We start from the raw sequence: 15,701 nt of genomic DNA on the forward strand, positions 1-15,701 counted from the left end.
TTGAACAAAGTTAGTATCAAACTTAAAACTAAATTTTTGTGAAAAAAAATCTGACTATTAGATGGCTAAAAAGATAGCATAAATCTTGCACATTTTTATCTTTTTGAATTTATCTACAGAACTGAAGCCAAACCAAATCCACTAAGGTTTTGGAAGTCAAAATGCATCAATTGATGTCGCGAAGTTCATGATGTCAGATTTTCTCAACTTATCATTGGGTCGCCTGAAGGAGATTTGCGTTCTGAAAATTGAGCCTAAAGATAAGCCAACTGGCCAGTATTGAACACTGCAGAAAAAAATTCGTCGAGATTTCAGTGTGCTATCAGAATTTTCATAACATTTGGGACACACTTTATAACAGAGGAATTTTACTGTTTTTACTCTATTCTTATCAAACAAACACAACTTCACTAGTCTATAACAATATGAAAAGACAAAATTACCTGAATAATTCGCATAACTGCGCATCAATCGCTGTCGAAATATAGCAAAATTTAGAAAAAAAAACTTATTTAGTTTAAGGGTGGTCCAAAATAGGTCCAAAGGGTGGTCCAAAATAGAAACCTGGTGGTCCAAAATACTAACCAGAGTAATGATTGAAGAAACGTGTTTTTAGGCTTAAATCTTGTTACATTGTTACAAACGACGATATTTTTCGATAGAAAAAGCCTTGATCTTCGTAATGAACGGATAAAGCAGTCGAAAATTGTAACATATGCTTTTTTATTCCAGAAAATAGCATAGCCACTTCCCAAAGCGGTCCAAAATAGGTCCGTTACCCTATATAACTGTCCGTTAATGCAACCTTCTCGATACTACATATGTGGAATGTGGGTAGGAATTATATTGAAAATAAACGTTTGTGATACGACCTTTCTCCTACGTGCTACAATGTCTGACCCGGGGACAAAAGGATGTGGCTTATGAGTTTAAAAGTGTTTATTTTCATTTCAAATGAACTTAATAGGCACCTGCACAACTTTAGTAAGCATTTTCAAAACAATAACAACTTGAAAGCATAAAGTGGAGACCTTCTCCTAAGGAGGTTCCCTCGCTAAGCAAAACTGTACACCATCAAGCTCCCACAATTGAACCCTTTTCAATAAACCATCTGACATGAAACCCGGCAATTATGCCGAAGTAGCTCTTCATCATTTAATTTGCTCCCCATATGTTGTTTTCTTTCTCTGATCCCCATTCCATCTCTCTCTCTTTCCACCTTCCTTCTAGGTCACATGACTGGTTGCGATGTTTAGAGCACTGTTATGGCCCAGGCGGCTGGCGGCCATAGCATGGAGAGCGAGATTCGTCCTGATGCTGCTGAGCCTGTTGGGGCAAAACTGTTGCGTCAGTTTTGCCCAACTTGGGGCTGCTGGTGGGGGCGGCATTATGAGAGCGACAAGCGACGGGGCGATAGGGTCTGTGGGTGTTGGGACCGGGGCTGGAACAATTAATCCAGCGACAGGACCGATGTCGGGTTCCCCCCACACTCATTCTCCGGAGGCTGCTGGTGGTGGTGGGAGTAGTGGATTATCGTCCTCCTCGACACAAGCAGCTTCGACCCGGGCAAGTGTGGTGAGTATTGTGATTCTTTTTAAGTTCGTGTACATTAAACGGACATTCTTATTCCAAAATGATATCATGATATACTATAAAAGATTAAGTCTGATGAACATTTTTTGTTTAGCGATTCTGTACGGATGATTTGGAAAATTCAATATATTACAACAAAATAGCTCAAAAACTTGTTTGAATTTCAAATTTTTTTCACATTCTACCTCGATAAAAAATAAATTTTGCCTCGTTATAAAAGGATATTACCTTCAAACTGGACTTATTACATATGATGTTTTATCAGCCATTTCGTCAAACGGCTGTAAATAAGCGAGTTTTACCCAGTAGGCGGATTTATGAATATTGCCTCGCACGGTATAAACCTGTCGACAAACGATACAAGTTACACTTGTTGAATAAGCCGAAATGATTATTCATTTTTAATTTATTTTATATTAAAAGTATATATCTTCGAAATAGTAAGCTAGATTGGAATAAGGAATCCTTCAGTAACAAAAAAGGAAGTTTACTTTAATCGATGGTTGATTTTTTGCGTAAAAATCTGTTGAATTTTGAATATTTACTGAACGTCTGGCAGAGCCAGTTTAACATCTTGCCACCTGGTGTGTTGTAGATTGTCTTCCCTTGAATTGCAACAATTGCACGGTAATTTTGTTTCAAAGCAAGCGGCTCCCGTTATCGGCTGAATATTTTCTTGGACAAGAGAGAGTTGCGCGAGTTGAGAATGTAAAAGACCTTTGTGTGAATCTGGACAAACGGCTGGATAACACGATCCCCAAAATCTACATAATTGATAAAGCCTCCAGATACCTGGGCATCCTATTCTGTATGACAAAAGACATTAAAGATATTTACTTTCTCAAGGAACTTTACTACTTGGTTCGATCGACCCTCGCACATATGCCTTTACTATCGAAATGGCTCGGTTTTGCGATTCGCTCTTCAGCACCGAAACTGGCAAGACGCTAGCCGCTGCCGCCTATTCAACATCGACAGCTGCAAGCCTGCCGGCCGATCTGTTTTCTTCAAGAACCGACTGCCCCGCACTATTAGAAGCACTTCAACTCAGCGTATTACCTCGAGGCCAGAGGAATCGTGATCTTCAGCTCTGAACATTTTCGGCACGTAATTGACCTTATTATCCGCTTACCACTTCAGCATGTCCTTGGAGTAGTGGCATGAGGCCAAATCCGGCCAGAAGATTGTTGGGACGTTGGGCATGGAGAACGAAATGCGGGGCACGATTTTCAACAGATCCAGTCAACTTATCTGCTTTGCCGATGACATTGATATAGTCGGCAGATCATCTGCGGCGGTGGAAGACATCTACCGCAAACTGAAACGCGAAGCAGGAAGGATTGGGTTGATGATTAATACGTCCAAGACGAAGTATATGCTGGCCTGCGGATCCGAGACCGACCGAACCCGCTTGTCCAGTAATAACAAGGTCACGGTCGACGGCGACGAGCTGGAGATAGTCGAAGACTTTGTCTATCTCGGCTCACTTGTGATCGCAGACAATGACACCAGCCGTGAGATCCGGAGGCGAATTATCAGCGGAAGTCGTGCCTACTATGGACTCCACAAGCAACTGCGGTCGAGAAGACTTAGCCCTCGCACGAAGTGTAACCTGTATACGACGCTCATTAGACCGGTTGTTCTCTACGGGCACGAGACATGGATATTGCTCGAGGAGGACCTGCGTACACTCGGAGTATTTGAGCGACGAGTGTTAAGAGCCATCTTTGGCGGCGTACAGGAGAACGGAGTGTGGAGGCAAAGGATGAACCACGAGCTCGCGCGACTCTACGGCGAACCCAGTATCCAGAAGGTGGTGAAAGCTGGCCGGATACGCTGGGCAGGACATGTTGCGAGAATGCCGACGACTGTCCTGCAAAACAGGTGTTCGCTACGAATCCGGTAGGAACCAGACAAGCGGGGGTGCAACGAGCGAGATGGTTAGACCAAGTGGAGCGTGATCTGGCGAACGTGGGATGCCCGAGAAATTGGAGATCGGTTGCCATGGACCGAGTGAATTTTAGGGATTATGTTCGTCAAGTTATGTCGTGAGACGGAATATTATGTAAATAAATAAATAAATAAATTGTTGGGACGTTGTGGGCCTTCAGGAGAGGAAGCAGCCGGCTTTGGAGGCACTCTTTCATGTACACCTGTCCGTTCATCGTGTCCTGGATCACGAAAGGTGCACTCCGCTTCCCGCACGTGCAGATGGCTTGCCAAACAAGGAATTTATTCGCAAATTTGGACATCTTCTGAGTGCGGACATGCTCCGGATCGCTGAATTTAACCTCGGCCGTGAAAAACAGGTTGCCGAGGATCTGTTTGAAGTCGGCCTTCACATATGTTTTGTCGTCCATGATGCTTTCGTCAGCATGTTGAGGTATAACTTCCTGGAACGGGTTTTGGCGGACTTGTTCTGCTACTCGTCGTGATTAGGGGCCTTTTGTACCTTGAACGTTCGAAGCCAAGCCTTCGTTTTGGCCTTAAGGACAAAACTTCAGCTTAGGTGCAGCTTCTTAGCCACATTCCGAACGGAGGCGTTAGGGCTTCGGTTTAAGGCCCCAACTACGCGGTTGTGATTTTTGGTGTTGTACAGAATACTTTTTCCTTCACTTCTAGGCAATCGTTCCTCCAACCGCTTAATCACTAGCGAAACTGTGGAATTCACGATTCCCAACGTTTTAGCGATGGAACGATACGAAAGATCCTCGTTCTCGTGATGAATGCGTAAGATTTTAGCACGCACGAGCTGTTCTTTCGACTCCATTTCCGCGAGTTTTGATCACAGGATTTTTAAACTTGCAGGATGTAAACAATACAGTAGGAACTAAATCCACCCAAATTTTCATTAAATTCTACCCAATGGTTTTAAAGTTAGATCAATTTCATAGTGTGGCAAGTTCATTGTGGACACCCTTTAGGCTAAGAGACCCCGAAAATAGTAATGGAAAAACTGGCAAAAGTATGAGAATTATCAGGTAATCACATTTTCAAAAAAATTGACAAATATTTAAATTATGAGAAAAATATGCACTGATGCATTTTAATGCAACAAACAATATTTGGCTTTTCTGCCCAGCTAAAAGTAATATGAAATGGGTTTTTTGTCGATTAGAAATAAAAATTTGGTGATTTTTGCCTTGTATGACCTTTTTCTTATGCGATTCAAATAAAAGTTCAAACAAATTGACTTTTCATCAGAGAAATATGAACTTTATTAGATTATTTATCAAATTTTAAACATAGACAGAAAAAAATTGCATTGTTTGCTTTCAACAAAGAGGGACGGCGATGAACATATCTTTTGAATGCTGATTATTTATGGTTTAGAAAAATCCAACGCAAAAAAATGTTTCCCAATGGGCAGAAGAGCCAATCTCAAATCCTAAGCTGTTTTCAGAAGAACGGCTATCGATGGAAAAAAAATAATAATTTTGATTGCCATTCTATAAACAACCGCCAAATTTTCATAACTTTTTTTGTTAGTATGCAAGCATGCTGTGTTCATACACGGAGCTTTCAAGCAAGGTTAAGTGCAAGGGCCTACCTGCTATTTTCCTTTTACTATATGGGATCTCACCAAATTTCTCCCAGAGCGAACATTTTTGACGACAGCGCGGGTCAACGCCTACTCGAACTTCTGCTTTCTGTTTTAGCCGATATATTCCATTCAAAAATCAATAACATAAGTAAAATCCTCTGGGGGTTTCATTTAACAAAACTTACAAAACAAACTAGTGGGGCTTGTGATATAGCTCAGTTGGCAAGTCTGTTGCTTCCTGAGCGGATGTCCTTGAGTTCGAGCCCGAGGTTAAATATCGAACACAGTTGTACCGGATAAGTACGGTTTGTATGATGATTGAAAAGTACGGTTTTTTACACCACTTTTTACATTATTTGTGGTCATGATATTACAAAATTTAAAAACAACATATCCCTACATATGCGCAACATATATCTATAGATTCCAAATTAATCTTTCTTGGACACAAAATGATTTTTGTTAGCAATTCGTAACTGACCAACATGATATTTGAAAAACACTACTAGATTTTTAAAACTATGAATTTTGGACAAATCCAATTTTAGTCCACTCCAAGAACTCTATGGGGTAACAAAAAGCTGGGACGGATGATGGTTAATTCCGGCTTGTAAATCTACATTAATGTATGAATATCGAATGATGAATCTGATTCTGAGTTTTCAAATCTGGATCGGCATTTTGAAGCTAAAACTGAAGTGTTGTTATGAACTCTGTACAATAATACTGCTTGAGAACTATGGGTATGTATATGAAACAAATACTCAGGTTGCTTTCTATTTTTTTTTCATAATTGAAAAATTATCATTTAACCTTCCAAAGCCGTTCGCTAAAAATCCGTTTCGGGGAAATTTGAACTGTAGTTTGATTTCGTTCTCCTGGCTGCAAATGTTAACCGATTTTGATGATATTATATTCATTGTCTAGGTAATTTATTCTAATTACTCAACATTTCAAAATAAAGTTGATAAGTATTACCAGATTATCAGAAACTGGTCCAGAAAGTAAAAAGTCTGAAAAATCAATTTTATTTTTAAAATACTCATAACTTCTGACAGCTTTTCTGTATTCAACTGTTTTATTAATGTTTGAAATGGTCAAGAATCCATCTATCCGACAATGTATAGATATGTTGGGGTCCAATGAAAGTGTTGACCGCTATGACTAATCTTCCGGTAGAAAAAAATCTTACTTTAAAAAAACGACATCCAATTTTGGCTTTGCTTAGCTGTATTTCATTTCCCAATGAACCGATTTTCAAAACTCAAATTTTAAATTTTTGGCGTTGATTTGATCATTATTTTCATAGAACATACTTGGTCTGTCAAAATTACCAGTTCATTAGTATATTGGAATGATGATAAAGATGTTTGAAATGTGCGCTTCGGGTCATATTGACCCGAACGGCTTTGGAGGGTTAAATATTGAAAATGCATATAAGTTTTGAGAAATATAAATCAAATTACGAATGAAATGCAAAACCAAATTCGAACGACGATTTCGAAACAGCTTTTTATTTCTAGTTTCATATGATGATTTGAACAAAAATAAAGTATCCTAAACTGGATACAGCAACTGAAAAATGAAAACAGAAATACTGATTTGATTTTTAAACCATGGAACCATGTTTTTTTTTATTAATTGTTAATACAAATTGATATTACTTTTTGGCACATTAATTTTTTTTCAAGTGCCTAGGATTTTTGATTTTAGGAATTAAAAATTTTAAGATCATTTTCTTATTTTGGAAAAACGTGAATATGTATATGTATTCTAGGGAATATTTTAAGAGAACTTGTAACGAATAACATTCATCACAACAAATCAAGAAGAGCGCTCATCTAGAAGAAAACAAATCAAGAAGAAGATCCTCCGTTTTCCTTCAGGGAGCATCTTACCGCAATCTTCTTATTCCAATTTCGAACACCAGAATAATCGACTGTTTGACGGCCTAAAGTGGCTTAAATCAAAAAGTCAATTCGTATACATCCAGTCAGTGGCAGCAAATGATCTTTGGTGGCAGAGATTTCCCGGGAAAATCGGAATCCGGCAAAATCCGCCTCACTCCCCGAGGGCCATGTATACTAAAGGAAGTCCCTCGGTTCGGTACATCTCAATTCCGAATTTTACAACCATCCGATCCCCACCCAAATGTTTCGAAGGGAAAATACATAGCTTGTGAAGCCACTCATCGAAAGACAACATTCGTAAATATTTTCCGGCAGACGCACAACATCTCCATGCATATGTATATCTCCTGCCAATGGAAATTCCATCGGATCCGGCAGTTTTTGTTAGCCTTCTACTGGGTTTTCATCGGCAGCAGGAAGAGGAAAATTCAATTCAGATCCTCGACTGATTGCCGCAGCTCTTCAGTGATTCCTTTTTTTCCCACCGTCAGCCGCCGCCGGAGACCTTTCGTGCTTTTTTTAAGCTGTTGACTATCAGTGTGTTTTGTAAGTGCACTGATCGCACTGATGTTATTTCAAGAAGAAACTTTGTTATCCAGGGTGGATTTTTTTTTGTTTTGTTGGGTGGATATAATGAAAATATTTAGTTGTTTTTTTAAATTTTGCGTTGCGGTGACAAAAACTTTTTTTTAACCACACTGCATTGTTTTATATAAAAAGTATAGGAGTCATGGTAAAATGTCATGATCTTCAGCTTGAACATAGCTAAATCGAACATGTTTACATCCATCTCTCATGTAAGCTTTCTATTTTCAAAATTAGGATTAGCATCAAAATGTTTGTTTCGAAAATAAGTAGATTCTATTCAATCCTCGAATAGATCCTCCCTAAGCAACATGTTTTGTTGCTCCAAGCCGGAAAGGAATCCCTCCCACCGATAATCGGGATTGTGGTGTGTGGCATGGCGAAAGTAAATCGAACTGAAAAGCGAAAGCCCCGAAAACTGCTTCCGGCTTTCACTTATCGGCAGCCACCGGAATTCAGCGTATTCAAATTAGCTGAATTGGGTTCACTTGGGCTGCTGCTGTGGCAAACCGGAAAGAGATAAAGCGATGGCAATCGCATCGTAAGCTTCACACGATTTGTTTCAAACGATTCGTGTTCTATTTTGAAACCTTTCTCCATCTCTTTTTTTGCTTTTGGAATGTAAAACGGTTCAATGGTGAATGATGCTAAACAAGCGACAACCGGATGTGGATTTCTAATGGGGCAAAAAATATTGTCAAATGGTTGATTGAGTTCTGCAAATTATTTCAAATTCAATGATTCGCTTTGTTTTGAATCTCAACGACCAGAATGCAATCAATAGTTTTCTGTCGGATGATTAAACTATAGTATTATTTAAGGGAAGCGAATTTAAATGTTCTTCCACATGATTTTTTTTAATCAATTTTCAACATTGCCATCACTTGTGGACGATATCTGCTATGGAAGTGTGTTTTTTCTTCCTTTCACCGAAAAAAATGTGGGAAACTTCAGAAGCAACCTAACCATAAAAAGTCCACTGAACCAATAACCCTTTTAACTGAAGCCGCCTCCAGAAGACCCAGAGAGTCACAGGAAAAGAGACCGTAAGCGTCTATTAAAGTGCCCCCGAGGAGGAACAAAATGGAATGATACAAAAGTGCCATCCCTATTTATAATCCCCCTCCGCAATCCGGTGATGAATTTTTAATCATTCCGTTTCAATAGAATCTCATCGACGCGTTGCTGAAAAGCTGAAAGAGCTTTAGAGAATGTTATAAGCATAGTAAAAAAACATGTCATATGCGCTCCGTAGAACCTTACCATCTGGAAAATGTTCCGCATTTGAGGCTCCGCAATGGGGTAGAAGTTTAATCCCCCACGGCAGGTTTGATTGAAAAGGCCCCAAGCACTTTTCTTTGGTGTGTCCACATTGAATGTGAGTTATCCTCTTTTTTCTCCAAGGTAGACGACCGCAGTATCGGTTGGGATTACGTGAATCGTGTTAATGATTAAATATTAATGAAAAGAAATTTTCCACAGTGTTTAACGCGTGCGGCATAATCCACTAAATAACAGCTACTCGTGAAATGTTTATCAAAGGCGCTAAAAAATCACCCGGCTGATCATCATTGGATCAAAGTATATCGGGGTTTATTCATCAGTTTGATGTGAAATTGCTGTTTTTTATATAAATGTCACCTTTTACTTAAAAAAAACGATTTTCCGGTTCATGACGTTTATTGGTTTTTTTTCATAAAACATTTACTATAAATCCAACTTTAGTCATTTAAGCGGTCTTCGAAAGCTTTTTTCGTAGAGCTTTGGGATACGTTATAGTAAAAAAGACTTTGCGCATACCTATCGTTTTCGAACAAATCCATTTAATCTGAAGACGAGGATAAGGATATAATTTCGATTATGAAATTCTGGCGTTTATGTAGCCAAGTCATCATGCACTGTAAACCATTAGTACTTATATTTGAACCAAACGGAAATCGCCAGTCCAAATTTTATCATTCCTAACGACCATCGTCAAGCCATACATGTCTTCAGGCCGTAGAAAGACTTGAATCCGAAAAAGATGTGAGACTATACAGATCTTCAGATTGTAGAGGTATTCAGGCCGTATGGGATGTTAGGCCATATAGTAGTAGTAGCTAATTTAATGCTATCAATCAGAGTTGCAAGATTTCAGATAATCATTTGAAATTGATACTCACCGTGATGAGTATCAATTAAGCAGCACAATGAATTTCGTTGTGATGCTCAAAGCTTTTGATGTCAAACGAAATTCACTGAGCATCACATCTAGAAAAAAATCAGAAATCCAGAATCCCATAAGAGAAATCTTCAGCTATATTCCCCACTTTTTCCCCTACTATTTTTTGACGACAGTTAAATTTGTAACGAATCTATGGAATATTTGAATGTATCATATAATGTGATTAGCTTTTCACACTAGCGACACGCAAAGGTGAACGACTCCAAACGCTTTGATATAAAAAAATAAGAGCGCTTTAATGATTGGAGTTTATTGAAACTTTTTAACAACGAAAGTGTTAAAGCTCGTGGTACCTATGTTTTAAAAAGTGTCTATGTACACAACACACTACCTTATAAATGTTGAGAACAACACTTTAATTTTATAATATTTTTTGCAAATACGGCGCTTTGGTACTAAACAATTTATAACATAATTTCATAGTCAAGACGACTTAAATAAAAAAATAAAAAATTCAGCCGTTGACGTTTTGTTGGTTTTCAAAATTAAAAGCAACTACATCATATGGGATCAAAAACAACATTTCTAATCGATTTTCTGGCTATTTGAAATCAGGAAAATATGCTTAGTTAGCTAAGCATAGAATCCATTAATAGAAAAATCGATATTTGTTTTAACTCTCAAAGGCTGAAATTTTTACAAAAAAAAAGGTCAAAACTAAGATTTTTTTAGGTTTTTTTTTGTATTTTCTCAGCTGTTGACATACAAAAAAAACATATGTTGAACTGTAATATGATCACAGTCATCAAATTTCATGCGGTCCCTTCTTCAGAGCATGTTGTGTACGAGTGAAGGATATCTTAATTTGGAAATATTAATGAAGATCATGTATTCTAACAAATATGCATCTAAACATTCAGAATTAAAACCTACTTTTTCATATCAACTAAATGAAAAAATAGAAGCCGTGATGTCAATGATAAGCTGTCCTTTGTTTCAACTTTTATTTAAATCTCTTTTCAAACGATCTTTTTATAAACGTCCTTGGTCCTTGACATCCCTTCTCTGTCCCAAACTACTCATTGGTAGTGCAATTTTCTGCCGAATTTTTAACAGTAATAGTCACTTAGATACTGTAAAAGATCCGGAACAACCGTAGAGAAAACCAATTTACGAAACCAATCTTAACATTCCCCATTTCACAAAAACCACTTCAAAATGATGTACTAGGCTGTGAATGATCAATTAACAGTCTAAACTAGCCATTTTAATAAAATTGAACAGTGTTTTTTCCAAGGGTTTCACGAATTTCTTTTAAATGGCATTTTTGAACGTACTCAAAAATCGTTAAAAAAAATCCAGCTATAATAATTAAAGAACAATTCATTTCTGATGCATGTGTCTAAAAGCTCATAAGATAATAATCAAAAAATTAGAAGCAAGGCCGCTTAACAAAAGAAGCGATTTTACAATTACTCCAAATGGTTGTACAATAATATTTGATCAATCTTAATATTCAATGGCGCATTATTATTTCTGTCATATTCTTTTTCCATTTAGAATTCTTTAAATCTTCTGGAAACGCTCTTAATAGAATAAGTGAATTTATCGGACATTAGATAGGCTGGTATGAATCATATCCTACTTTTTGGTGCAACGATCATGTTTTCTACTTCAGAAATTTCCCACAGGGAATTTCAAACATCACGCGAGTCGAGATAATATTTGAAAAAGATCTGTGAGCCGGTGCAAATAAAACCGGCTTTCCTTCTCTTGAAAAAGAAAATCGTTAAAAATGCATAAAAAATCATTAAAATGTCTTTTTTAAATTGAAATAAAAAAGATTAACCGTTAGGATAGAAGGTACAAACCGCCGCTTTCATTTGAAAGGGAAAATTTTGATATTTCTTTATTACTTTTTATTTGGTTCATAAATGCTTTTCATATGTGGTCGATTCCAGCCGGTTGCATAAGCTGGGATGCCATGCGTTTTAATTGGAATGGTTTTTCGTTGGTAGCAATCTTTTTTAAATTTTTATATTTTAAAATTTAATTTGTTTGGAAGATTAAGAAACTATTTTCTTCATTTATGTTAAAACTCTACATAGCTACCTATGAATTTCAACTTCGTTTTTAAGGTGTCCGCTACAAGTAAATGCAAAGCATAGCTCGAATGCTATAAATAAAATCATAAAACTTTTTTCTGCAAATTTGTAAAATTAGGCCAGGTGGATCCTTATAAATTTAATTCTGAATTTTAGTAAGAGATCTCGCAACTTTGCTTAAGATATAAATAAAAAACAAATTCTTATCATCAACCTTATTGTACTGAGCTTTTAATAGTATGATCTCTATAAAAATGTTTAAAAAAAGTATAACTGGCCTTTAACATTCATCAAGTATAACTGACAGTTTTTAAAAAGTCGTGGTATGTTCAGCTTTTTCTGAACTATAAAACTTGTTTCATTGTTAAAGAGCTTACTTACTTACTTACTTAATGATCCCGCGCCGATCCTCCGGTGCATAGGGCCGTGGTAAAAGACCTCCACTGTTGACGATCCGGAGCCAGCGTCTTCACCTGGTCCCAGTCAAGATTCTCGTCGACAGTTCGGATTTCAGCGGCTAGGCTTCGCCGCCACGAATTTCTGGGTCTGCCTCTTCTTCGATGACCTTCTGGATTCCAATCTAGCGCCTCTCTGCAAATCTCGTTTTCATCTCTTCGCAGCGTGTGCCCAATCCATCTCCACTTACGTTCCCGAATCTCGATTTCTAGCGCCTTTTGATGACACCGGCGATGTAGTTCCTCATTCGAGATCCAGTTGCCAGGCCACCAAGCGCGGATGATATTCCGCAGGCAGCGGTTTACAAATACTTGCAGTTTTCGCGTCGTTACCGCATATGTGCACCAAGTTTCGCACCCGTACAGCAATACGGATTTGACGTTTGAGTTGAAGATTCGGATTTTTGTTCGTAGAGAGATCTGGCGTGACCGCCAGATGTTTCGGAGACTCGCAAACGCAAATCGGGCCTTTCTGATCCGTGTTTCGATGTCTTTCCTGGTACCACCATCAGGCGTAATCTGGCTACCAAGATACTGGAAGCACTCCACTTTCTCAACTTGTTGCCCAGCTACCATGAAACTGGAGGGATTTCCTGTGTTGATCTCCATCGACTTGGTCTTTCCGACATTGACTTTGAGACCTGCTGCCTTGGAACTTTCGGTGAGGTCGTCGAGTTTGCTCTGCATATCTGGTTGTGTTTGGGCGAGCAAAACAATATCGTCAGCCAGGTCAAGGTCGTTCAGTTGCTCCATTGTTGAAGGATTCCACGGCAATCCTCGGTTCGGTGCACAGTCAATCGATCCAATCAGAATCTCATCCATTACGATTAGAAAAAGTAGCGGTGATAGAATACATCCTTGTCTCACTCCAGCAGTTACCGGGATTGGTTCGGACAAGACACCGTCGTGCAAGACCTTGCACGAAAATGCCTCATACTGTGCTTCGATGAGATGGACTAGTTTCTCTGGGACCCCTCGTCGCCTTAGAGCCGCCCAGATGTTTTCATGGTTAAGTCGGTCGAATGCTTTTTCGAAATCAACGAACACCAGCAGAAGAGAGTCCTGGAATTCGTTGATTTGTTCCAGTATGATTCGTAGCGTTGTGATGTGGTCCACACATGATCGTCGAGATCGGAATCCAGCTTGTTGCCGTCGGAGTGTAGCGTCTATTTTCTCCTGGATCCTGTTCAGAATCACTTTGCAGAGTACTTTGAGGGTTGTACAGATCAACGTTATGCCTCGCCAGTTATCGCACTCTGTCAGGTCTCCTTTCTTCGGGACCTTTACGAGGATACCCTGCATCCAGTCGGCCGGGAATGTTGCAGTATCCCAGATGTCAGCGAAAAGACGGTGCAACATTTGTGCTGATAGGGCAGGGTCGGCTTTCAGCATTTCAGCAGGGATGCAATCGATCCCAGGTGCTTTGTTGGATTTCATGTTTTTGATTGCCGCTTCTATTTCAGCCAGCGAAGGCGCTTCCGAGTTGACGCCATTTATGCGACTTACTGTTGGCGCTTCGAGCTGCAGATTCTGTTGGCCATCGCTATTCGTGACTCGGAAGAGTTGTTCGAAGTGCTCAGTCCATCGTTTGAGCTGATCTGTTCGATCGGTCAATAACTGACCTGCTCGGTCTTTTAGCGGCATTCTTGCATTAGTCCTTGCACCACTGAGGCGGCGAGAAATGTCATAAAGTAATCGGATATCTCCATTGGCGGCGGCTCTTTCTCCCTCTTCGGCTAGGGAGTTTGTCCAGGCTCTCTTGTCTCGTCTACAAGCTCGTTTAACTGCCTTTTCCAGCTCCGCATATCGTAAGCGGGCGGCTGCTTTGGCTGACACGGTACATGCCTGCTCAATTCCGACTTTCGCCTTTCTCCGATCGTCGACCATCCTCCAAGTTTCATCCGACATCCATTCACTCCTTCTTCCACAAACTTTACCGAGAGTACCATGGCTCGTCGTGATAAAGGCATTCTTGATTCCACACCACTGTTCTTCGACTGTTCCGTCTGTCGGCAGCTCCGAGGCTCGGGATTCTAGCTGTTCAACGTATGCCCTTTTCACCTCTGGATTCTCCAACCGGCGGACGTCGCATCGACACCCGACTTTCTCCTCGCGCCGTTGGACACGTGCAACTCTCAGTCGTATCTCGCCAAGGACGAGGTGATGGTCAGATGCAATGTCTGCGCTTCGCTTGTTGCGGACATCAAGAAGGCTCCTTCTCCATTTTCGGCTGATGCAGATGTGGTCAATTTGATTTTCTGTTCGGCCATCTCGGGATACCCAAGTGACCTTATGTGCTGGTCGATGGGGGAAGAGCGATCCACCGATCACCATGTTGTTGTTGCCACAAAATTCTACAAACAGCTCTCCGTTTTCGCTCATCTGTCCTAAGCCATGGCGCCCCATGATGCGCTCAAGGTCCTGATTGTCGGAGCCAATCTTTGCGTTGAAGTCGCCCAAATGGATTTGAATGTCACCCTTCGGAATTCTCTCAACCACGCTGTTCAGTTGACTGTAAAACTGTTCTTTCTCCTGCAAGTCGGCAACGTCAGTTGGCGCATAACACTGGACCATTGTAAGGTTTCTAACCCGTGTTCTGAATCTGGCTACGATTATTCTTTCGTTTATCGGTTCCCATCTAATGAGGGCCGCGTAGGCCTGCGGGCTTAACAGGAAACCAACTCCTCGTTCCCGAGTAGCATGTTCTCCTCGTATGCCAGAGTAAAGCAGGACTTGCCCGGATTGTGTCTTGTGTTCTCCAGTATTAGGCCAACGGACTTCGCTCAGTCCCAGAATTTCAAGCTTGAGGCGGCTAGCCTCTCTAGCAAGTTGTTCCAGTTTGCCTTGTTGGGCAAGGGTTAAAACATTCCAAGTTCCAATTCGTGTCCGTGTTTTCATGCTAAAAGTCGTCGCCAAAGTTCCAGGTCGGTCATTTCTTTCGGATTCCGTAACAATTTCAAATCGGGAGCAGTAGGTTGTTAGCCTAAAGTCCCTATCCCGCGATGGGGCTGCCATCTTGGACTTAGCTGGCGGGAGCCGCATTTCATAAATTCAGCCGCTTGCTGCAAGACAGACGCTGTTTGAGCCGCCCCTGACATGGAGAACAGACGCTCGGTTGTTGTTGCACGCCGCCCCTGACCTGGGGAACAGACGCGTGCGGCCACCTTCTCAGTCTGCATGCGACCAAAGCATCCACCGGGGTTGGGTACCCGATCTCCGCTTAGGTTACTCGCACCCCAGCCGGCACCGCGGGGAGGTAGAGATAGGAGTTGTGAATAAGAGGTGATATGACCACTATGGGGTCTCGTGTTGCACATTATCCACCGTTTACCAGCCAAAGCTTGC

At 40.3% G+C, this 15,701-nt stretch overlaps 1 protein-coding gene across 8 annotated transcripts in view; it reads left to right on the forward strand.

Moving 5' to 3' along the window:
- Nucleotides 1–15,701, forward strand: part of LOC129742602 (probable G-protein coupled receptor CG31760) — a 240,525-nt gene that overhangs the window by 149,335 nt on the left and 75,489 nt on the right. For all 8 annotated transcript variants that reach the window (XM_055734523.1, XM_055734525.1, XM_055734522.1 and 5 more), the window contains one exon: nt 1,231–1,575. In XM_055734523.1, coding sequence (XP_055590498.1) covers nt 1,249–1,575 — 327 coding nt within the window. In that variant the 5' untranslated portion in view covers nt 1,231–1,248. The remainder of the gene's footprint in view (nt 1–1,230; nt 1,576–15,701) is intronic.

This window comes from Uranotaenia lowii, chromosome 2 (genome assembly GCF_029784155.1).
Source record: "Uranotaenia lowii strain MFRU-FL chromosome 2, ASM2978415v1, whole genome shotgun sequence".
In the NCBI taxonomy this organism is placed as follows: Eukaryota; Metazoa; Arthropoda; class Insecta; order Diptera; family Culicidae; genus Uranotaenia; species Uranotaenia lowii.